General features: G+C 36.4%; 1 protein-coding gene across 5 annotated transcripts in view; it reads left to right on the forward strand.

Annotated features, from left to right (window-relative positions):
• Positions 1-26610, forward strand: part of Taf2 (TATA-box binding protein associated factor 2) — an 80615-nt gene that overhangs the window by 8784 nt on the left and 45221 nt on the right. For all 5 annotated transcript variants that reach the window (XM_081745839.1, XM_081745841.1, XM_081745838.1 and 2 more), the window contains exons 3-11: positions 465-519; positions 2989-3152; positions 7363-7579; positions 10881-11119; positions 11459-11680; positions 15338-15551; positions 18877-19125; positions 22638-22846; positions 25835-26074. In XM_081745839.1, coding sequence (XP_081601965.1) covers positions 465-519; positions 2989-3152; positions 7363-7579; positions 10881-11119; positions 11459-11680; positions 15338-15551; positions 18877-19125; positions 22638-22846; positions 25835-26074 — 1809 coding nt within the window. The remainder of the gene's footprint in view (positions 1-464; positions 520-2988; positions 3153-7362; positions 7580-10880; positions 11120-11458; positions 11681-15337; positions 15552-18876; positions 19126-22637; positions 22847-25834; positions 26075-26610) is intronic.

Raw genomic sequence — 26610 nt, forward strand, 5'->3', positions numbered from 1 at the left:
AACTGTCAATCACTTTTGTATCTAAAACAGGTTGGGTGAGAGTAGAATGCAAGCAAAGAAGATGAGGATTTGTTAAACGGAGACCTTTCCTCTTGAGCAGACAGTTGAGGAGGCAAAATGTTGTCACACCCTCATGTGCTTCCTTGCTGACACACGTATGAATCACAAAAAATGTATTATTTTTTACTGTACCTTTCAACTTGTTCCTAGAGAAAGTGTCCGTAATACGGAGGTAAATAATACCTATAAAAGACAGGAAAGACTGTCCGTGTCCGTACTAGAGAGTATCCACTTTAGAGAGGTTTGCCAATGTGCTTTTTCCTATTACAGTGTTTGGGGATTACAAAATATGTCCGTTAGTAGAGGTTTCACTGTATTTCATTATTTATTCAACATTCTATATAACATTATGATTTTAAATTGCAAGAGAATTATCAGTTCTGACTTCTGTTTTATATGTTTACAGCCCATCAGATAGTCAGTCTAACAGGAATTAACTTCCAGAGGCAGAGCATAATTGTAAGTATAGTATGCATTTCTATGTATAATTTATTGCTTAGGTATTTCTTCTACTCTGGAAGCATATTGAAGGTGTAATACCATAAATAAATGTCCTCTAAGCTCCAAAATAAGCGCTGGAAACTTGCTAATGGACAATATAGAGTATATACGTTTATAAATCTAAATAAGCTCTTAATACTTGCTAATGGACGACTATAGCATACATATTTATAAATTAAGGTAAGCACTGAATATTTGCTAATGGACAATATGGGGTATATATTTATAAATTTAAATAAGCACAGAATACTGGCTAATGAACGTTATAGTGTGCACATTTATAAAATCAAAATAAGCACTGATCTTGTATCCAAATAGGTATTTATTCTGTTATATTATTTCGATCCACTGAAGCCTTGCTAAGTAACTCTTCTTTTGTTGCTTTCTTAGTTATTCATCCACGTAGAGGAGCTCTTAAAACATACTCTTCGGAACCAGGGACGGATCTGGGGGGGAAGGCAATCCCCCCCCCCCTTTCCACACACACACAAGAGGAAACTTTCTTATTTTATATATATAAATAAAACCCATCCCAGAGTTTGGAGCTCTTAAAAGTAGCTGGAAGTAGCAGTATGACAACCCACCGCCCCCCTCCCCAGAAGTCGGTCCTGGATCCGCCCCTGTCGGAAGCCCAATAAATGTTTAATGTTGCTTGTAAATCCTCACATGTCTTCACTCATAGACATCTATTGTTGAAAATTGAATTTGAAATTACTTACAATGGTATAGAAAAAGAACTATTTACAGAAATATCCCACTGTAAACATAAGAGCCTGTTTTCATATATTTGAACTATGTGCATGGTGTTAACTTTGTCTGCTAAACTCCGAGTTTTATCAATATTAATTTTTCCTGTAGCTTTACGAAGCTTTTTTTTTTTTTTTATTTATTTATATATATATATAATTACAGTTTGTCACAATTGTAATCCGTGAATCTGATATGTTGAATCCTCTCGGAGTTTTTTATTTTTTATATATTCATTTATTTATTTATTTTTACTTATTTATTTATTTATTTATTTTTGAAAAGTGGTGACGTGAAGTGACAGTTATTTGTGACTGTAATACTACGTCTAGAGGCCGTGGTGGCTCAGTGGTAGAGTGTTCACCTCTGGTACATGGAGTCCCGGGTTCTATTCCGGCTCCCGCCAAGTGAACTTTGCGGTGGACAAACACCGTGTGCGTGGGTTTCCTTGGGGTTCTCCCGTTTCCTCTCACTTACTTCATTCCGTCATTTCATTCATTTCTCATCATCACCGTCTCCTTTAGCCTAGCCAGCATAAGAATTTCTCGGGGTTCTTCCATTTTCTCCCCCTTTCTTCATTCCACCATTTCATTCATTTTTCATCACCGTCTCCTTTAGTTTAGCCGGCATAAGCCTGGGACGTAAATCTGAAAGATTTCATTTCATTTATGCTATGTTACGTCTATTTGCGACTTAGCAAATGTTTATATTTGCGTTGGATTCAGTATGGCTGCTTTCCGTACCCCGGTGGTAGTCTGTTTCGCGTTCAGTTTTTAATAAAAGAGAATAGAGTGAAGGTACCTTGTGTATTTATTTTTGGTATTTATATATAAGGCTTATTATTTTGACGCCTTCTGGTGTCTTTTTTAAAGCACATGTTACTTAGAAAAATAATGAAATCGTAAGTACATTAAGTAAATCGTAAATCTTAATATACGTCATTTGATGTATATTTAGTTTCTGGCAATAGTGGCATAGCATATACACCACGCTTCTCTAAACTCAACTCTTGCCTTTCTTCCACTGTGCTCTGCTCGTTCCTTTTAGTAACATTTTTTTACGTTACGTAACATTTGGTAGTATGTATTCCTGTTCACATACCATATTTCTCATATCCGTTTTTTATGCTTGTTACCTTACCATTGGAGATGGAACTAGGTTGTTGTTCCGATACGTTTGGAGGATATTTAGTTTTCCCTTGGGAGGATATATTGGTAATTAACCAATTTTTTGTTAGTCTGAGATCGAAATTTAGATAAAATATGGGATATCAAATAATGTCCGTAAAACTGGAAAATAACTTCCAACATCATTTATCGATATAAATTAAATGTAGAATTAGTACTAATAGACTTTTGGAATAGAATAGTCGATGATATGTAAAATTCCGTTTTCATTAGTTATGCTTTTTAAAACTAAAGCAATAGTTTTATTTTTTTTCTAATCTAACTACATTAGGGAACACGGTGGCTCTAGTTGAGCACTTACCTCTAGTACGTGGGATTCCTAGTTCGGTCCCTGAACAAGTGCTAATTAGGATCCGTTTCCCTTAGCCTAAGTCGTGGAATATTAAACTAAAGGATTTGATTTAATTTCATTTTAATCTAACTACATTATCTTTTTCTGTATTATTAGGTCTACGCTGTGTGTTTAGAACTCATTCTAGATTTCTGTTTTCAGGGCTATGTAGAACTGACGCTAGTTCCTCTGCGAGAGAATTTAAGATGTATTAAATTGAATGCCAAGCAATGCAGGGTCTACAGAGTATGCATAAATGACAATTTCGAGGCGCCCTTCCAGTACTTCGATCCTTTCCTGGATATTTCTCAGGGAGACACGAAGCAGTAAGTCATTCTTTTGTTGTGTTTCTTTTGAAAGCGAACAAGAGGAGGTCAAAGTACCGCAATTATTGGAATTATTCACTAATCTAATTCATGCACACATGTTGTTTCTATGAAATTCAATTTTGAGATAATTTCAGCAGCCATTAGTGAGTTGTTCCTTTAACAAACACGTGTCAGATATCTGTACATTACATATCGTAACAATCCCTTGCTTCTTGTGGCCTCCAATATCCAACAGGATGCTCAACATTTAGTCTACCGTGTATTGTAGTGTTAGCGTTCTTGATTTGTAATTGGGGGCGCGGTGGCTCAGTGGTAGAGCGTTCACCTCCGGTGCTTGGGGTCCCTGGTTCGATCCCAGCTCGCGCCGTGTAGACTTTGTGGTGGACAAACACCGTGCTCGTGGGTTTTCTCGGGGTTCTCCCGTTTCCTCCCACTATCTTCATTCCACCATTTCACTCATCTCTCATAATCACCGTCTCCTTTAGCCTCACCGGCATAAGCGTGGGACGTAAAACTTAAAGATTTCATTTCATTTTTTGATTTGTAATTGGGAGGTTTCTGTTCGATTCCGGTGTCAGGCTACCCTGATTTTGGGGCTCTTCCTTTATTCCACTACGTAAATACAGCAAAACTTCTCTTAACAAACACCATAATACAGACAAATTTTTTGTCCCGGCAAAAATATATACATTTTTACAGTACAGATTCCTCAACCCCTCACTCTCCCCCCCCCCTTCCCGAGTGTTTTAGTAACCTCTTCGTAACAGGCAGTAACTATTCTCAATTCATCGTATTTAACATGAAAAACACTTCCTTCACTATCAAGAAAAGTCTACAATATAGTATAGTAAACAAAATCTTTTAAAAATAAAAATAAATAAATAAATAAATAAACCGTTGTTAGTCAATAACATGGTGAATTACCATTCAGAACAATGGCAAGTTGAACCTGAAATTCTTCTTTTCTCTGTTCATCCTTCAGTGGGCAAAAAAGTCGTGAAGAACCTATCATATTACCGCGAATTCTATGTGGAAAATTTTCCCTTCCCTGACAAATTCATTCTACTTACACGTGGGACTTGCATCTTATCCTGCAGTTTCAAGGAATAAGTTAAAAAATAATATTTGTTTTTACGATAAAAGTGTAACGTTTTATAAGTATCATGCAAATTCCTGTGCCCTGCATAAAATTACCGCTTGATATATATACGTAATTTAAGTATGTGTAACCTCTCATTTACGGACAAATAATCATGTCCCATGAAACGAAACCACTTGGCGTAACAGCCTTTTTTGTAGGCGTGAACCGCTCTAACGCCATCTGTTAGCCATTGGCTGAATTAGTCCAGTCTAGCGACGACCACGTGGTCAACACGCCGTATAAAGTGGCCTTCACGTCTTTTATTCACATGACTCCTCAGTTTGTCTCATGACGCTGGGCAGATGCTGAAAATTGGGAACAACCAGTCGGGAATCGAACCCAGGACCACGCGGACGTGCGTCGAATGCTCTAACCATTAGACTACGGTGTCCCCCAATCATGTTCCATCTGTGTCTGTTATTCAGAGATTTCACTGTACCAGGAAAGTATATTTAAGTATAGGAGCTAGCCGACTTTCTTTCCTATTCTGATTATATTTATCGTTGATAGTTAATGATTCCAACGTAAATTAGCCTCACACACATGTGTCTGGAAGAATAAACAAGTAGCATATTACGTGTACACCACGTGAAAGGCGTTAGGTTTGTATGGTGTGATATTTTCTCAATTAACATTGAAATTTTATAGCCCCGCGTAGCGTAGTCGCTGACACTCTTCGTCTTTGGTAAGAGCTATCCCCGAGTTCGATTCCCGGTGGGGACAACTCGGTCGAAAAAGTGAAAAAGTTTTTTCAGACTAGCCATCCTGAGTGATGTTTTCCTGGATTTTTCTCATTCACACCAGGCAAATCCTGGAATTGTACCTAACTTATAGGTCCCAGGCCGCTTCCTTCTTTCCCTTTTCTCGGATAGTGTGATTGCCGAGGGACATGATCTCTCATACGTGACGGGCTAACCTGGCCATAGATGCCGAAAGCCCAGATATCTAATTCCTAACCCTAATCCTAGTGACGGCCTAACATGGAATTAGATGCCGAAAGCCCAGAAATCTAATTCCTAATCCTAATCGTAGTGACGGATTAACATGGTCATAGATGCCGAAAGCCCAGATATCTAATTCCTAATCACAGTCCTAGGAACATAAAATGGCCGTAGATGCCGAAAGCCCAGAAATCTAATTCCTAATCCTAATCGTAGTGACGGATTAACATGGTCATAGATGCCGAAAGCCCAGATATCTAATTCCTAATCACAGTCCTAGGAACATAAAATGGCCGTAGATGCCGAAAGCCCAGAAATCTAATTCCTAATCCTAATCGTAGTGACGGATTAACATGGTCATAGATGCCGAAAGCCCAGATATCTAATTCCTAATCACAGTCCTAGGAACCTAAAATGGCCGTAGATGCCGAAAGCCCAGAAATCTAATTCCTAATCCCAATCCTAGTGCGGCCTAACATGGCCATAGATGCCGAAAGCCCAGAAATCTAATTCCTAATCCTAATCCCTAATATTAAAACTGGAAGTGGTAGAAGATTTCTACTCCCTTCCGTTTTTGATAGAAAGATGTAGATTGAAGATGGAATATTTTCTTGGGATGCCTAATTGATTGCAGAAAATAGTTTCTCGCTATCTATTACCGCTTTAGCTCTACAGCAGTCAACGTTAAAACCGGAAGTAGTTGATTACTAATATTTCATGAATTGGTTTCATGACCGATGAAGAGTTTCCTGTGTGTGTGGTAGAAAGAAAGTAATTAACAAGAAAAAATACTTGGTGTACAGGGTTTTAGGTTTGATCCTAAAGGGTACATGTGTGGTTATAAATGACATACCTAGTACCAATGAACGTTATGTTGCTCTACCGCGAGTTGCTTGTCGTGCCAACATTCGGATCAAGCAATCAAGTGATTGTATTATTACTAATGAAGGCTATAAGAAATGCTGTACTCAGCTTTGTATCGTTGTGTTTTTCTTTCTTACGTATTAATAAATATCAATCCACACAGGAATCTTCTTCTGAATCACTTCACTTTGTTAAGTTGAAAACCTACGTGTATTACACACATTTTTGGGGTTTCCTTGTTGTATTGTCCTATAAAGAAAATTATGACATCCCAGTATGCAGAAATACACTCAGTTACATCGCTATTGATAAATTCTTAGCTTCATTTGTATGCTAACAAATGAAGAGAACACGAGTTCATAACTAAGGGTTTTTGCCTTTTCATGTATGAATAGTTGAATCCGGTGATATAATATGACGTATGTATGACGTTTGACACTTGTTTCCTTTATATATTTGTTTTATTTTATTTAGAATACTGTAGTTTATGTACAGTCAACAACAGAAGTTTTATGTTTATTTCGGGAATAACGGTGGAACATACAGAGTTTCACCGAGTTTCAAGGCTGGGAACGTACGGAAAATTACTTTATTTATTTATTTGCTGAAAATTATATTCAAATTGTCCTTCTATTCTGAAGTTATTTACGAAATCAATTTCATCAATCGGAAAGAATTTTGGTCGCTGACTGTATAAGCTTTTCTTTTCTTACATCACTGAAACTAATATTTCTACATTAAATTTTAATACTTGTTTTCGTCCTACTGAGAATGTGTTCGGTGTTATTCAATATGGTGTACATTCTTAGTAGGACGAGAATCGTTACAATGTGCCGCAATTCACCGCCAAGAGTTGACTTCTCATTGGAAGTTTGACAATAATTCCATGGTCTCTTATCGGTTCTAGCCAAACATCAGTTCGGCTGCCGCATACTATAATAGTCATTCTATTAAGCGTCTCTATACTAAAGATTAAGTGAAACCATAAAATATTAGAAACCTTTAGTCTAAATAGCTGTAATGGCATTTTTTAAATAAATAAATGTATCTTTATTAAAATGCTGTATTAAAAGAAAAAAAAAACTATTAGAAATTACATCAGTCCGATTTCCAAAACAACGAAACAAACATACAGTATTGTTATATAATGGATACGACACACTTTTTTAATCAAAGGATGTCTTAGAATAATAATCATCAATCTTTGTAAGGAATCCTATTTAAGAATGAAGCAGTATTTTTATTTTTCCTTCTTTTACAGACGATCTCTGGAATTCTTCTCGGCCAGTCATTATGCGGCAGCGCAAAAAATCGATGCTGATTCTGGAGCTGGAGAACTTGTTATTCGAATCCCAGCGGAGGCATCGCATTTGGTTGGCGAAGGACGTCCAATTAGAATCAGTATTGAGTTTTCTTTGGAACAACCGCAAGGAGGGGTTCATTTTGTTGTACCAGATTGCGAAGGGACTCTTGCTGAAGTAATTGTTTTTTGCTGTTTATTACTTCTCTACAGCTGAGTGTTTGTATTATCTGTATAAGTATAATACATTGAATTTCATGTAATTTTAAATACATAAAATGATCCACAGAACTAGGAATACAGCCAAATTTCTGAGCTTCAAGTGTGAGACAAAGAAATATGTTTGGCGTTTTTGTTTCTTGTGATATAGTGATGAGATGGAGGGGGAAAAAAACCGGGGTAAATTTACTCTTACTCTTGATCAATTTCAATTCAAATAAGACTGGTAGTGAGGAGTCTTAAAGGGAAATACGCAATGTTGCATAAAAATCGAATAATTCTATGTTAAGGTATTGTATAATTTCAATCAGGAGAGGATAGCTTCATCCACCCATTCAGGGGTATCCGTACACCCAAGGGCTTGGGCTTAATCCTCCAGATTTACTAATGTCTACCTATCTTCCCACAGACTTAACACTATTCTCTACAGATTTAGCATTCTTTCCCCCCAAATTTACTAACGCCTACCATTCTTCTCCCAGATTAAGTATTCTTTGTTGCAGATTTAGCATCCCCCCCCCCCAAGATTTACCAACGTCCTCGCAGATTTACAATTTTTACCCCAAATTTACCATTTTGTCCTCAAAATGAACTTTTCTCCCCCGAAATTTACCGTTCTGTCCTCAAAATGAACCTTCTTCTTCCCTCTCCACACACAAATGAACCTTCTCCCTTTTGATTGCGCTATTTTCGTGAAAAATTATGCTCCCCCCCCCCCCCCCCCCAAATAGTCTGATGAGCGCAACCGGTCCCATAAAACTCGCCTAGTGTGCACACCTGCTCCCATTCTTGACTGATTTCGACCCCAAGCAGTAAAGAATGGCTATGAAATCGGAAAGAAAATCTGTGCTTTATTGCATTAAAATCCAATCATTTTCATGGTAATTATCGTGGTAAATGATTTTATTATTACTTTATGTGACTGTAGAAACTTCGAAGCTGAGGTGAATTTAACCCCGTTAGGCATGGGCGATTGCAGTCGTAACTACGGTATAACTTAGCAATGAAGTTAGTTAAAAGTAAATGTTGTAATGTGTGTTCTTTACGGCGAATGAAAAGTGTGAAAGACGGTAAAAAAAAGTTGAATGAAATATGAAATATAGTAATGGTTTAATAGTAAATAAGTAATAAACAAAGTAAACAATACAATGAAAGGGGAACACTGGAGTGGTTCTAGTGGTTAGAACGTTGGACTCATATCCGCGTAGTCAAGGGTTCGATTCCCAGTTGGTGCTTCCCAAATTCCGGTGTCCACCCAGCGTCGTGAGGCAAGCTGGGGTCACGTGAAAACAAGACGTGACAGCCACTAGGTCCAGAAAGCTCCTGATGCACCTGTTAGGGACAGAGCGTCACAGCGCGTTGACCACGTGTTCGGCGCTGGAGCAGACTTAGGCTCATAAATAGGTCGTTACTCCATTTTTTTATGTATCATGAAAAGTGCACTTGAAAAAGATATATATATATATATATATAAATGACCACATATTTTACTGTAGTTTGTGGAACACAGTTCCATTATTTCTATCTCTTGCTCTGTACGTACATGAGTTGAGTTGTATGGCATAGTATAAGTAGTGTGTGTTCTTAAAGCAAAAGTTTATTATTCTAATATGTTTTACATTTAATCCAATTCTACTTATAACCTAACGTATGGAGAAGGAATTGAAAAGCTAAACCTAATCTAATATAAAATACACCTAAAATAAATACCTGAACTCGTGTGTCAACTTCATCCTGGAACGCTGTGGTGACATCCTCTTCTGAACCTTTGCTGCCTGACCTGTCCCCCTTCTGACGTGGGATTTGCAAGAAGAAATTAAACAAATGAAATAATATCAAAAAGGTACCTAAACATGTAAAATACAATGTAACTAAACTTTTGTCGAATAATTATGTCACTTACCTTTATATTCTATGTTTCCCTTTCTATGTTAACAAACTTCTGTTTCTTATTTTATGATTTCTGTATGATAAATTTGATAAGGTACATAACACCATCATTAACTCTTTGAGGGCAGCTTTTCATTAATCCAAATTTGGATTACGTTAAGATTTATACATTATTTCTTAAGAACATCGTATCTTAGGGGAGGATTTTGGCCGTATGTTGCCTCACGTCTACATGTCAGCGACGAGCAGATGGCATAACATAGTGACTTTTCTATCGTTGCGCGGAATCAGTATCACACTGCATGGTAAGTCGCCGTATCTCGTTGTCTGACTGCGACGAACTGAAGGCCATCAGACGTATAGCTAAATGTTAGGGATGCACTACCGAGATGGGCGGTACACCCTATTTTACATAGATATTTGGGATCATGAGCATACAAAATCTCATCATCTTTGAAGTACAATAGATGTTTTCTAGCATTTTTTAAAATTTATTTTGGCAGCAACAGCTTTGTGTGTGGTAGGCCTGCATTGGCCCAACAACAATACTTTCTCTATTCCAGTGTGTTAATTTTACCGTAGTATTGTACGGTTATTAATCTGTATTTCGATCTAATGTTATTGAGGACTATAACGACCTATTTTAGGGCCATAAAAAAAATATCAGGCAGATCCTGGATTGGATCGTCAGTTTTATAACGGCTACTATTAATAAAAAAAAATCTTGGATGTAGTCGCCAATTTTGTAGCGTTTCTTTTCCCGGAATGAATAAAATCTCAAAACAAATCGAAATATTATATATTATTATTAACATATCATAATCGAACATTAGAACAACATACACGAACAAGCCAAGTTAAACAAGTAATAAATAAAATGAATGGCACGACTTCACAAAGTGGGGACCATTCAAACAAACAACGGAGAAATAATAATAACAATAACAATAATGTATACGTTACCGGTAAACGGTACGTTACAGGACAAACAAAATAGGAGATTCGATATTCAACTAATCATTATTTTACTTTGTATACATAGTTTACTTATATTTTTCCACCACTTCTTTTCCAGTAACTTTAAACAGGAAAACATTCCAGCAACAATAGCTGCAATTAACTATAATAAATATTTAAAAAGAATATGCTGGACAATTGTATGTGTATCTTAAGAAAAATGCTGTAATTATAGATTTTTGGTATTGACTACCGCTAGATTGTTGGTAGTGTTGGTGTCGGAAAAACACTTTTTCTTTCTTTCATTCTTCCAAAGGTGAAGTCAAATGGAAGCTATTCCGCCTTAGTCTGACCCAATCAGTCGTAATGTTAGTTAAAAAAATAAATAATATTGAACTTTTTTTTTTTTTCAGAGAGGAGCTCATATGTTTACATACGGTCATGAAAATTCCTCTCGCCTGTGGTTCCCGTGCGTGGACAGCTTCTCCGAACCATGCACATGGAAACTGGAATTTACTGTTGATGAAAGTATGACCGCTGTATCCTGTGGTGATTTAATAGAAGTTGTATATACTCCGGACATGAGACGAAAGACCTTTCATTATTTTTTAGCTACGCCTGCTTCAGCAGCGAATATCGCTTTGGCCGTTGGGTAAGTATGTTTTATACAAGTTACTGTTGTGTTGCGTATGCTCTTAGTTAGAATTGTCAGTAGTATGTGCGTAGATAGTACGTGTCTACCATTAAGAAAGACCTAATAACAATCTTCTAGTTGAAGTATATTATGCTACCTTTATAGTACGTAAATAAATAACAGTTCCTTGCAGCAAAACACGGTAGCTCAGCGCTAGAGCTCTTACCTCTAGTGCGTGGGGTCGCTGCTTCGATTCCCGGCTATGTAAGTTTGTGGATAGATACACTCACATTGTATTTCATTTCGTAAATTGTGTAAGAAATGAAATCTGTAACTTTTTTTTTCTTCTTATTTCAGACCGTTTGAAATCTTTGTGGATCCGTTCATGCATGAAGTGACCCACTTCTGTTTACCACAGTTGATGCCAGTTCTAAAAGTATCGGCTCACTACATGCACGAAGCGTTTGAATTTTATGAAGAAATATTGGCGAACCGATACCCGTATTCTTGCTATAAGCAAGTGTTCGTAGACGAATCGTATCAAGATGTATCACCGTACGCTACAATGAGTATTTTAAGGTAAGTGTCTCTTTAATAAATAGATAATTGCATGCAAGGAACACAGTTTAATCTGGAGTTTTTCACTTGATAATTCATATTGCCGCGCATTAATCTTTTTCATTGGATTTCTTCTTTCTAAGTTAAGAAATTCCTTCTTAGGAATGTTATTTGGATTGCAAACAGGGGTTGACTGTTCAGCTGGACAACAGGCCAAAAGCTCGGTGCACCTTTTCCTTTATGGTCCCTATCCCTAATTATTTAATAATGAAAACAAAATTAATAAATTTCGCTGAAATATTGACACAATTTTTCTGGAATTACGCACAAAATAATTCGTGTTCTTGTAAATCATTGTTGATGATGACTTTCCAAATCGCGTTTATGCTATATTGTTGGGTGACCTCAGCTATGTTGTTCAATCAAACCAAAATAGCATTTTTTGGGTTAAAGTATCTGTATTTCCAAATTACATATAACGTTACACTTAAAATCAAATGTGGTTATAGACATAACTCCTATAAATGACATAATACTTTCCCCTCTCTCTGACCAATTGGTATGGCATTCTCTCAGTTTCTCTATGGGGTCGCGGTGGCTCAGTGGTAGAGCATTCACCTCTGGTGCATGGGGTCCCCGGTTTGATCCCAGCTCACGCCAAGTGATCTTTGTGGTGGACAAACACCGTGTCCGTGGGATTTTTCGGGGTTCTCCCGTTTTCTACCACTTTCTTCATTACACCATTTGATCCATTTCTCATCATCACCGTCTCCTTTAGTTTGGCCCGCATAACTGTGGGAGGTAAAGCTTAAAGATTTCATTTCATTTCTTTCCTCCCAGTTTCTCTACCAATCCCGTTTTCATTGAGCCCTCGTTATCTGTCATCGCTCTTTTCATGGAGAAGGTTCAGCCTTTATTGTAAAAGATATATGTAAATATATAAAGTCTTATTATTTTTAGATAAAACAAAACAAAAAAAAAAAGTATTTTGCAGAATTACTTGTAAATATTCATGTGTTTAACGAGGCATGATCGGTTCACCCACCCTAAAAGCTGATTCTGATTGTGACCTACCTCTGTGGGATTTTACGTAATCTACCGAAATGGGCGTATCAAATGTACACGTATTCATTGGATACCTACACATTGACAAAGGGGTGGTATACTCCATTGATCGTGCTTATTATATTATTTCTTTTCTTCGATGGATTACTTCTTCGTAATTATGAAGAATGTCTCAACATGACCAAATGACTAATGCGTGTACTTTCTGTTCAAATGAATCCCGGTTTCATACTTAATTTTCATACAAGTTTGATCAATACTAGTCTGTTTTAGGCAAATAACAAATTCTTGAAATCCTTAGAGATCTATACTTAGTTGGTTTAGTGTCTGGACACTTCTATTCTTAGTTTTTCGACCCTTTGAACACAAAAACTGAATGAGTTTCAACATTTTTACTTTAATGAAATTTAATCTGGAAAAGTCATGGGTTATACAGCTTGTGATTGTATACATCAATTAATGTCAAAATATCCATCGGCCATAAGGTAACAGTTTTTATTATTTCAAAGGGGGTACAGCAGTTACAAGTACCCCTTTCGGGAATAAGTGGTGTGGATTGATTTAATGTATTTGTGCATAGAACAATTTTTCGACTTGGAATTGGAATAAGAGTATAAACTGATCGTAAGTATTTTAGATTAATGAAATATAATATTCAAAAAATATGAATTACTCAGCAGTTAACATTTTTGATAGGTTAATTAATTTTTCAAGATAATCAACAATCATATTGTTTCACAAATGGTGGTAACCGTTACATATACGCCATTCAGGATTGAGTGGTGTCAAATAATTAAATTATTGTAAGGTTGGATGTAATATTAGATTCAAAATTTACATTTAACAATCACGTGGATTATATAGTAAAATTGTGCATACAAGCAGTTAGGTTTTGTTATCAGAAATACAGCAAACTTCAAAACAATTGATTCTAGTAAAGATTTATTTAATAGTGCAGTAAGAAGTAAGTTGGACAACTTATGCCTTCTCCCATTACAATAAAATAGAAGCAATTCAGAAACGTTTCCTACGTTAGTTATATTTCCAGATATATCAAGTCTCAGGTATAAGATATAGAATACCATACCAAAATTTGTTAAATAAATTTTGTTATATCAAATTATCTACTAGACAAAAAATAAATGACCAAATATTTTTATACAAACTGGCTAAAGATATATATATATGATAACAGTTCGTTTTTGAGTCTATTCAAATTTCATGCGAAAATAGGAAAGATTCGACAAAGATACTTATTATTGTATGATATACTTAGAGCGGAGCATTACAGAAATTGCCGTATTTAGATTTTAGTATGTCATTTCTAACCTATTGTGAATTGCTGCGACAAAATGTTTTATGAATTTCTAAAAAGTTTATTCACATGTTTTCTAGTATTATTTCTTTCTTTTAAATCTATTATAATAACAGGATTGTGAAATATTTTGTTCAGGTCTTCTGTAATTGAAGAATATATTCTCTGTTGAACACAATAAATAAATAATTTAGTGTTTTTGTGCACAGACGAATAATTTCTCGATGTTCATTTACTTCAAGTGTCTAAATACTGATAATAGGAAGACAACTCAGGTTATAAAGCACGAAAATGTAAGAAAATTTCTTTATCAGTTCATAACTATTATCTCTACAGGAAAGATTATGTTTAAAATGTGATTCTTTGATTAATATAGGTTTTCGAAAATGGCATTGAATGATCAAAATCGATCCATACATCAAAACAAGCAGAATACAGTAATTCATTAAAAAATTTACGCTCTGCACATTTGGCGCTTGACTTTTCAATATGAAGCTGCCCCTTTCAAATGCTCGTAAGGAAGGATACTCGCTCCACAAATTAATTAAAAGAAATTAACACACCTGTTACCCACACATTACCGCACAGAAGTAACGTATAACATCATATTATGGACAACTATATCATGTGTATATTTCATTTCATTTATTTATTCCATCTAACCAATACATGATATTTCGAGGGTTCGGTTCACATGTACATAGTATTTGTGTAATATTATTAAAAATATATATATGATTTACGGAAGTGATTAACGTTTTTAAATTTTGTTTCAATTTATTTTTCTCCTTTTTTATATGATTGAGCAAACCGTTGAATATTTTATTTGCCATATTTCTGGGGTCTTTGTTGTACCAGTGATAATCTAGTAAAGTAAGACTTTTTGTTTTGATCTCTAGTATTATAATGATGATTTTTCACCTCATCTTCATTTTGTGCTAGACTGAAAACGAGTGCTTCATATGTAAATAGATGGAACTGTTAATATCATTAACTTTTTAAGGTACAGTGTGCAGCTTGTTGTGTAATGTAAGGTTGCAATGGTACGGATGGCCAGTTTTTGCTTTAGTTTAGAGATCCTTAATAAATATAGTTTAAAGAGCCTTAATAAATATATAAATATATAACGTTACCCCAAAATAAAATGCCATACTTCATGAGAGGATATATGGACCCATAGTTAGATTTGTATAAGCCTTTTAAAGTTAATGTGTCTTTTAGCACTCTCAGAGCATATACCTTCATTACTTCGAACATCCTCTTGAATGTATGTATAATAATATATTTTTGCTTTTCAGTACAAATCTTCTTCATTCTTCAGCCATAATTGATCAGACATACATTAGCAGAAAAGCCATGGCACAAGCTATCGCAGAGCAATTCTTCGGATGTTTTATATCAATGCAGAGTTGGTCTGATGCATGGTTGCCCAAAGGAATCTCCACGTATTTGACCGGCTTGTATGCTAAAAAGTGTTTTGGAAATAATGAATATAGAGAGTGGGTCCATTCGGTAAGTTGTGAAGAACTTTTATGTATATTTACATGTTTCTAGTTATTGTGTGACCAACCATGTCAGTTAATTCAGAAATTGACTTCAAACCCTGTATTAACAGACATCCTTTTCCGGAGGGGTTTTTTGAAATGGTCAAAAAATAACTTTTTTTTCTCTCTCTCTTCAAAGGAGATGTTTATTTAATAATCTGTACTTCTATTACCTACTTTAGTAGCATACATTTTTGCAGCCAGTGGAGTCTTTGATTAGAAAATACAGTTATGCTTTTAAAAGAAAATATTGCTAGTGTTTTTGAGATTAATTGTCTTTTCGATTGTAGACTAAGCGAGAAGTAAAAGTGGGCGAGTTAAGTGAGATATAACTCTAAACCACGTTCTCTCCCTCCCCCCTCCCCCTTACTGATCTAATGTCTAGCGCGCGTGGGTTTCATTTACGAAGTCCCAGGCCCGATTCCCAGTGGGAAAGGTTTGAATGCATTTCGCTGGTTCGGATTTCACCTTAAAATATAGGTTCACATGCCATATAGCCACGGTTCTGAAAAGGAACGCTAAACTTAAATAAACAACGAATAAACCGCTTTCTTTTTCACCTCTCCTTCCTCCTCTTCCTTTGTTATTTGTTCTTATAGCTCTGTTTTAAGTTTTTATGTTGTTTTTTTTAATTCTGTTTTTCATTGAGATTATATAATATTCAATTGACCTTTTTTTATGAGAAGTATATTTTTTCCATAGACCATTGGACTTTTCATAACGAGAACAAATAATTCCGTCGCTGACATCTCCATTAAACACCCCAATCAATCTCCGATCCCTTTCTCACACAGAAAATATTCGTTAGAATAAGTACGTAGATCGTTCAGTATATAAATTTTTTTAAGCTGTAAAATATTTATTTAAGGTGCATTTGTAAACTATTCATATATGTGTAGGTAGGTCCTTCCTCACCTCTTCACATAATTCCCATTGAGATTCAGGCATTTATCTTACCGTTGCACCAATTTATCCAAACCCTTTGCAAAAAAATTAGGGCTCTGACTATTTAGCTCTCTCCTCATATTCCGCTCCACTTCTTCATCTGTTTCCAAATGTTTTCACCTCTCCATGTAATCCCCATTCATATTCAGTCATTTGTCTCACCGTTGCACCAATTTGTCCAAATCCTTTGTGAAAAATGAGAGCTCTGATTCTTTAGCTCTCTCCTCATATTTCTCTTCACTTCTTCATCTGTTTCGAAACGTTCACCTTGCAATTCAGATTTTAACACCGGGAAAAGATAAAAGTAACTCGGCTTTAAATTGAGGCTATATAGAGAGTGGGGCAGTCGTTGTCACCTTAGTTCTTCAATTTTGTGTCTTGTTTGCGCGTTGAGTGGGGTTGGGCGTTATCGTCAAGAAGAGACCAGGTAACTTATGTCTAACCGCGTTTCCCTGAAGAAGAGTTCAAGGTCGATATAAGCGACCTGACTCCTGTCAACTGGTGATGAAGAAGCGAAGCAAAGTGTGTAGAGAGTGCTACATAGCCAGACCTCTTGATTTTTTGCAAAGAGTTTGGACAAATCGGTACAACGGTGAGACAAATACCTGAATCTCAATGGGGATTATGTAAAGAGGTAAGAAAGAACGCACCTACACATGTATGTTTTGTTTATAAATGCATCTCAAAAAATAAATATCTTACAGCTTAAGGAAACTTACGTATTGAACGACCGACACATAATAGAAATGTATTTTAATATTTTTTAAAACTTCAATTCTACAAGTTTATACCTAATTGTATTTTCAGCTTATTATGGTTTACTTGCTATTAAGTTACATATAAACTTAGCAAAGCTGTGAGAATTTAAAAAGAACTAGTTTACTGTTTGTTTACTGTTAGTTTAGATTCTGATAGCTTTTACTTCGATTTAGTAGATAGTTTAGTCTTTGATACACCCTGTTTCAGAAAGAATATACGTATTACGAAGAATTATTTTGTCCAAACTATCGATCGCTGCACCTCGGCTCGGCTATTGGAGAAACGAATACATAGTCTAGTTTATATTAATAGCCGCTAGATGTCAGTTGTCTTGTTTTGCTTGGTAACCGTCATATGTTTAAAATGGCTACTCCGCAGCAGAAATCATTTTGTGTTCTCGAGTTTGCGAAGTGCAATTCCGTCATTACAGTGCAAAGACGTTTCAGATTGAGGTACCAAATTGATCCTCCGAATGGGTGGAACATTCACAGATGGTATCGAGAGTTTGTAGATACACTATGCATATGTAAAGGAAAGAGTCCTGGCCGCCTTCGTGTTCCTGAAGAAAATGTTGCCGAATTCACTGTTTTCCCACGTAGTCCTTTAAAATCAACTCGTCATGCCAGTCGGGAGTTACAAGTGCCGACAACAACAATTTGGCGTGTTTTGAGACGTCGGTTGGTTATGAAGCCTTACAAGTTGCAGCTACTACAAGCTCTGCGTCCTGATGACAAACGCAAACGTATGGCATTTTGTAACGAGATTCTGGATGCTATTGACAATGATAACATTTTTGCACAACGCATCGTGTTCAGTGATAAAGCCACTTTCCGTGTTAGTGGTCAGGTAAACAAACAAAATGTTCGAATTTGGGGCCTACAGAACCCACATGCAGTCACTGAACATGTACGAGATTTACCCAAAGTCAGTGTGTTTTGTGCGATATCCCGATCATCTGTTTACGGCCCATTCTTCTTTAATGGAAACACGGTTAAAGTCAGCAGTATCTCGCTATGTTACAAAACTGGTTGTTTCCGAGGCTGCACGAAGACAACTTCATTTCTCAACAAGACGGGGCACCCCCTCACTGGAGTCGCCAAGTGCGTGAATAACTGAATGAAACTCTACCGAACCATTGGATTGGTCGTCAAGGAGCTGGCGACTTAGCATGTCTCAGCTGGCCTGTACGGTCACCGGATTTGACACCCTGTGACTTCTCCCTGTGGGATTTCGTTAAAGGCAATGTTTATGTACCACCACTCCCACAGAACCTGGAAGAGTTGAAGAACCGGATCCGTACTGCCATAACATCAGTGACGCAGGACATGCTTGCCCGAGTATGGGAGGAATTTGAGTATCGATGTAATATTGTTCGTGTCACTGATGGAGGACATATTGAACATCTATAATTTGAACTTGAGAGGTTCGTAAATATGTGTGTAAAATTTCATATTCGTATGTCTTAAAGTTTAATAAATATATGCATTCGAAATGCGTATATTCTTTTTGAAACAGGATGTATTTTAGCCTTGTCGTTCTATATTACTTTTAACTATATTATTATATGTTGACTTCTTGTATCTTCCTAGGAACTGAAGGAGATCGTTAAGTACGAGGAGGAATTTGGAGGTATTGTCTTGGATCCAAGTCAACCGCCTGCTCCTCTTCCTGCTTCTTCTACGCCTCCTCCCCCACCGCGTCCTCCAGACCCAGGGTTTTATTTCCCTGTCAAGAATCTTCATACAATGTCACCCCAGTATTTGGTTATTTTACGCAAAAAAGCACATCTTGTGATTCGGATGCTAGAACACCGAATAGGACAAGAGCTGCTATTACAGGTAATTTCAGTTTTTTTGTTATTGCATGTCGTATCTTTATGGTATAGGGTGGTCCAAATGTCTTGTTACCTCCTACGGAAAGCGTTAAGAAGTAAATGTCATTTAAAATAATAGCACATAGTTCTGGCTGATCGCTGAAAGAAGAGAGGTTCTTTTGTCGTACTATCTAACTGTGTGTGTCAGTTAAATAATAATAATAATTAATAATAATAATAATAATAATAATAATAATAATAATAATAATAATAATAATAATACAGTGAAACCTCTACTAACGGACACCTCTATAAAGCGGACACCTCCCATAACGGACATATTTTGTAATCCCCAAACACCGTAATAGGAAAAAACATATTGACATACCTCTCTAAAGCGGACACTCTCTAGTACGGACACGGACAGTCTTTCTTGTCTATTATAGGTATTATTTACCTCCTATTACGGACACTTTCTCTACAAACAAGTTGAAAAGTAGAGTATAAATACACTTTTAGTAATTCATACTATGTCACCAAGGAAGAACATGAGGGTGTGACAACATTTTGCCTCCTCAACTAACTGTTCAGCAACCCTGAGGAAGGGTCTCTGTTTCACAACACCCTTATATCCTTTGCTTGTATTCCACTCCCACCTAACCTGCTTCAGAAACAAAAGTGATTGACAGTTGCCCACTGTTTGGAATGACACATCATTCTACTGTCTGGCTGGAATCTCTAACCAAACAGAAGACAAGTTTGGTATTTTTTACCACGGGTACGCATCTTGTCTTTTAAAAAAAAAGTCATTACTGGACTGTAATTAACTCACAAATTAAAGCAACACACCGAAAACGTAGTAAGTAGCGATAAATGTAAAGTGCAAAGAACTATAACATCTTATTTTCATGTTGTGCCTCGAACATAAGGAATTGGATGACGCAAGATAATGCAGGTACAGCAACATTTTGGTAATATTCATAAATATGTGATTCATGCAAAAATATTATTTTCTAATTGCATATTACCTTGTTTATTAATTTACGTAAGAAAATATTGAAACCTCTGTAAGGCGGACACCTCTCTATAGCGGACAATTTTTGATTCCCCACGGCTGTCCGCTTTAGAGAGGTTTCACTGTAATAAAGTCATGTCTATTTAGAAGGATAATCGTAGTATATATCTTGATTAGCTTGAAAAGATAGATGTAAGATTAAAAGCGTATCTTATAAAGACTATAGGCAAATGTTTAAAATTTAAGACACAAGTAATTTAATGTGCTCACAATTTGGTGCAGTTGGTGCAGAATACTCAAAAGTGATCTCGATCATGGCAGTCCATACGGTCCAGAGCTTATGTTACAATGTGGAAAACATGAAATTTCGTTTCTAATAGATACAATAGCTGCAGTTACAGCTATAGATGCTAATTCAGTTATAGCTAGGGTCAAGTGAGCGAAAAATACGAAGGCAAATTGAGAAATGCATATGGCTCTTACATAGATGTAGTAGATTAGGTTAGGCCAGATTACTGTAAAAATATGTTTACATGAGCAAAAGTTGATGGTAACACAGGGTGTCTATCGGTCACGAAAGTCATGAAATAGTCACGAAATCAGAAAACGGTCATGAAAGTCAAGAAAAAGTCACGAAATTTAGCTTTTAGGTCACGAATTTTTTTATCTGGAGAAATATGGTATAGACTGGAAAATTTTGTTCTATAAAACGTCAAAATTCACCACCAAAAATGTCTAGTTTCGGCTTTAGACCCTACCAAATCGCAAGCAAACCACATTTCTATCGTATACATGAAAATTTGGCCCAATTCTCACCCAAATTCGCTCTTCAGAATGTTAATAAATTTTATGGTTTGGGAAAGAAAAGGTCACGAAATTTCATTTTGGAATTTGAGTAGATACCCTGTAACAATAATAATTACTAATAGATATATGTAGTGTCATGTTCTAGGCCATGACTGGTTGGATGTTATAATATCTAATTGGAGAACATCAATAGCTGCATTATTTGGTGAATACGCTCAGATCCACAAGATAGAAAAGAGTTCGGTTACCGAGAGCAGCACGGAGCTTATTCAAGGAGACAAGTAATACGCCGATTAAAGGTTATAAAGTGACTATACGTATTAAGCCGGTGGTGACACCAATTTACCGGAAGGCCTGTGATACGACACATTCTTTATTGGAACGGTAAAAAAGAAATTGTTAGAGTTATGTAATATGGGAGTTTTGAGGAAGGTTGCTTATTCAGATTGGGCTACTCCCGTGGTAGCCGTGAAGAAGAGAAGTGGCACCCTCCGATTGTGTATGGATTTTAAACGACCATTGAATCTGGTTACTAAGCGGGCCAGTTACCCATTACCTAAAATCTAGAGGATCTATTGAACAAGTTTCGGAGACGAAATATTTTGTCCTCTTAGACCTCGTACAAGCCTATTTATAACTGGAAGTGCAAGAGGATGCCCAGAAATATTTAGTAATAAATATATTCTAGGATATTTACATGCAGAAGAAACTCCTTTCGGTCTTAATTGTTCATCGCAGATTTTTTGAAAGGAGTAGCAGGTTCCCTAGATAATGTGTTAGTGTGAGGTACTTATCTGGAACAGTGTTACACTAGAAATGTTCATGTTCTAAAATGTTTCAAACAGTCATGTTTTAAATCGTTTCAAATAATATACAGTACAGGTAAATAAATATATCTGTATTATTCTCAATGCATAAAATATTTGAGGTACGAAATATTAATCAGGATATAGTGCTTGCTACGGATAAGTTGAAACCAGTACTTGAACCTTTTGTATGCTGAATTTCTACCATAAGCATTTTACAACCTTTACCAATGAAGCTTCCGTCACTTTACATATTATTAAAGGACTGCTGTTGGAAGTTGGGCGAGGAAGAACAGAGAGAATTCGAATTATCTAAAGAGCTGATAAGACAGACTCAATACTTTATCCTTTTAATGAGAATGAAAAGTTGGTAGTAATAACTGACGCATCTCCCAGCAGGGGGCGCGGTGGCTCAGTGGTAGAGCGTTCACCTCTGGTGCTTGGGGTCCCGGGTTCGATCCCAGCCCCCGCCAAGTGAACTTTGTGGTGGACAAACACCGTGCTCGTGGGTTTTCTCGGGGTTCTCCCGTTTCCTCCCACCTTCTTCATTCCACCATTTCACTCATCTCTCATCATCACCGTCTCCTTTAGCGTAACCGGCATAACCGTGGGACGTAAAACTTAAAGATTTCATTTCATTTCATTTTGCATCTCCCAGCAGAATGGGAGCCGTATTGTATAGTGATAGTAACGGAAATTTGAGTTTTTATTGTCATTAAGTAACGTTAATTTTGGGTATTTATCAACAAGTATGACGTCCACCGAGCGTTGTAAGGACAAATTGACAAGCTACTTGAAAGAAAGAAATAACGAACTTCAGACTATTATTTATCAGTTGCTACTTTTTTCAATATATTAATACTATTCGTAATTAATACAATTGTTTTTTTTTTTTTTTTTTTTTTACAGGTATTTAACAAGCAACTGTCCTTGGCGTCTAATGCTTCGCAGCAGAAGATGAGTAGTAATTTATGGAGTCATATGTTAATTAGCACCAATGTGTTTACGAAAGCAATTTTTACTGTGACTGGAAAAGACATGGCAGTGTTCATTGATCAGTGGGTTAGGACTGGAGGTCATGCGAAATTCAACATGAGTTTCGTTTTCAACAGAAAGAGGTAAGGTTAAATATGTAATAGTTTAACTCTTTAGTGGGTGAGAAGTAACGAAAATGCAGAAGTAACGAAAGGGTGGATAAGTATATAATATATAAAATGTTTTGTTTACGTTTCGTGTATTTTGATCTGTTCTTTAATGGATAATTTCTACATTCAGTGGTACGAGTTTTTTTTTTTTTTTTTTCATCAGTGTTAAGGGACCGAACCGAACTGAAAAAAAAGAACTAAACTACGAATAAATTCCTGGCGTAACACCCTTAAAAAGACCAGGCCTACCAGCCGGCTTGTGGCATTCATAAAGTCGGCGCGGCCCCAATCATCCTTAGGTGGCTTCAAAGGAAGCGGAACAATATTGAAGTAACCCACATTTATTTTTTCTTTCTTATATGACAGGGATTTTTCAACAAGTTCTTCTAGTTGAGGGTAGTCTTCAGAAAAAAAAAAAGAAAAAAGAAAACTCTTATACAGAAGCAATATACAAACTTAGCCAAACCTTTTTTTTTTTTTTTTTTTTTTTTTTTATTTATAATTCCATATTTAAGATGTTGGATTACTTCAAAATGACTACTTCAGTATTTTTTTTTTTTTATGTGAGTGGTACTATTATTATCGTTAATACATATTAGCAAAATGGATCCATTTTTAATATAAATTTAGCGATGGCCACAACGCGTCTCGTCGACACCACACTCTTGCCGTTTATGGCTTGTTTGGAGTGTTATTAATGAATGCCGTTAGGGTAAATTTTCTGCTTGAGTACAAAGGAAGTCGGTTGAGGATGATTCGAATATGGTAAGTATAGCTTTGGGTCTATGTGTGGTCAGCATATTGGCTTCCATCGCCGTTCATGCTGACTTTCTAGATTGAAATTCTATATTTCTTTCTTTTAAGTAGCTTGTCAATTTGTTCTTACAATGCTCGGTGGTCGCCACACTGCCAATGCCATCTGTGAGTACGAGCAGTCAGCCATCTTTTCTCTGACCGGACCTCGCACTACTTGACTTCAGTAATCTCACAATAAGCCTGTTTGAGTGTGACTAGGGCGTTGGCTATGCTATAACCTATTAGACATTGAAAGAAAAAAAAAAGTTCGTTTAAAGACATCGAAATGTAACATAATATTCAGTATAGGAAGTTTTCCATACCTCTAAAAAGTAGGTTGGAAAGCTTGTAATGGGCAACAGTATTACCAATATGGTGGAGGAGTCTCGGGAAGATTGGTAGTAATATTTACAACTTCAAATATTTATCTTTCCCTCTTTATGTTACTTCTTAATTTGTGGATATATAGAACACAAGGAAACATACGTCTCTTTCAGTCGAATTCTAAGAATTAGACTCGACTGATTTTGGATAAAATAATACTCTAAGATAAACAGTTCGAGATTTTTTTTTCTAACATAATTAGCCTTGATGAAGCTTCAGTGCAATTGAAAATCGAAATTATCGATTAAGAAGTAAATAAAAATGTACAAGGGGAACTCCAACTTCTTCTCTCATATGCCGCGTTACTGTGTATTCTTCCGCCGCTGACAGCCAAACTAAAATTAGCTATTCCACGTAGTCCGGAAGTACAACGCTAACAAAACACTTACATCTTTTTTTTTATTAATTTATTGGAGTGAGCGTCGAAACGTCGCACGTCGAAACTGTCGTTACCGAGGCAACTTTGTATATAGAGAGAAGGGAAATAAGATAGATAGAAGTGGAGAATATAAATTGATGGAATAGTAGTAGTTCTAGAGCTTTTGTACATTCCGCAGCAAAAAACCTGCAACATGAGCATCTAAGTTTATTGTGAAACTACGCTTAAAAGCGCATTGAATCAACATAACGTCTAAGTGGCATGAATCACGACAGGAGAAACCTCGGCGTCCTCCCCTGCACACTTATTTTGGAACAAAAGACTTCGTAGTTTCACAATAAACTTATATGCTTATGTTGCAGGTTTTTTGCTGTGGACTGTACAATCTAGACTTGGCATATACTGTAATCAAGAATGGGTGGTAATAATGAGGGTCAGAATAATTATGATAATAGGCTTTTCAAGTAGGATTTCCATTGTTGTCACAGAGTTTTTAAGACAAAACATTACAGGATAATTGACTTTCCAATTAGGTTTATGTATAGAATTCAGAAATTAGTCCTATACCACTTCTTATTCACATACTGAACATTTTAACATACGTAGGTATATATGTAAGGCGTATTTAAATGAATCCCAAAGTAAAATTCGAGGAGGAAAATACTTGTCCACGAGTTTTCACGTCGAGAATGGCCTGGAACAAGGAGATACATTGTGGCCACTCTTATTCAGTTTTGTTCTAGAATACGCCATAAGGAAAATCAAATATAGCAACCAGGACCTAGAGCTGAATGGTACTCACTAAGTGATGACGTAAATCTATAGGAGATGATAATAGAACAATCAAAAGAAATATAGAGGTTTTATTAAGTGCCTGCTAGGACGTGGTTTAGACGTAAATACGGAGAGAACCAAGCACATGGAAAAAGAGGGGCAGATTTCCGGTTTTGTGTTAATTTAAACCTTATTTTCCCGTGTGAAGAATGAACAATTCTATTATAAGCATTCTTTGATTTAATAAACATGTTTAAATAAACACTAAACAGTCGAACTCCATTTAGGGGAGGGGGCAGAAAATTGTTTGGGGAATCGGAACCCTATTCCTTCCCCCCTCGTGGGTACAGCCAAAATGGAAGGAAGTAGGAACGCTTTCAAAATTTTAACTGCAAACCCAATCAGAAAAAGATCATTAGAAAAACTTAGGCGCAGATGGGAAGACAATATTAAGATGAACATCGCAGAAATGGGAATACAAAGTAGAACTGGATCCAGTTGGCTAAACACAGAAGTCAGGGGAGAGCTTTGTGAATGCGGCGTTGAACCTCCGGGTTTCGTAGCGCATAGAGTTAGTTAATTATCTATGTGTGTATGTATCTATATCTATCTTTGTTTTCGCCTCACAGGAACACGGTCGAGTTGGAGATACGCCAGGATGCAGTAGCACAACGAGGCATCAGAAAGTACGTGGGACCACTTTTGGTGACAATCCAAGAGTTGGACGGTACATTCCCTCATACGTTGCAGATAGAAGGGACTGTAGCGAAAGCGGACATCACTTGCCATTCCAAAAGCAGAAGAAACAAGAAAAAGAAAATACCACTGTGCACACTGGAGGAGGTTGACATGGATCTCAGTGCTATGGAGTAAGTAGTATGTGCGTAATTGTTAGAAGACAAGTAACATTACGAGGGGCGTTCGGAAAGTAACCTCCGATTGGTTAAAAAAAAAACACCAAAGTAAATAAGAATACGTCTTTTCTATATTTATCTAGCACTTTTGCCGTCTAATTCCATCCAATTGTTTGAAGAGATTTAGTTTACCAACACTCCTTTATATATTTACTCTGTCTGTATCTTACCAAGGGGAAAAAATTTCAGAAACTATTTGATGAGTCACCATCAATTTTGGCCAGGTTGGAGAGATTATCTATCTACCGGAAGTGGTAGAAATGAACCATTTCCGGTTTTTATGTAGATTAGTATAGAGCAGAAACGGTAATAGATAGTGAGAAGCGGTTTTCTGCAATCGATTAAACGTTCAGTAATACATTCATCTTCATTCTTAACTCTTTACGAAAACCGGAAGTGATAAAAATTCACTGCAATTTCCGGTGTGAATATTAATCTGCGTAGACCTAAAACCATAAAAGATAGCAAGAAGCATTTTTCTTAATCGCTTT

The sequence above is a fragment of the Thermobia domestica genome, chromosome 18, assembly GCF_964235325.1.
Source record: "Thermobia domestica chromosome 18, izTheDome1.hap1.1, whole genome shotgun sequence".
Lineage (NCBI taxonomy): Eukaryota > Metazoa > Arthropoda > Insecta > Zygentoma > Lepismatidae > Thermobia > Thermobia domestica.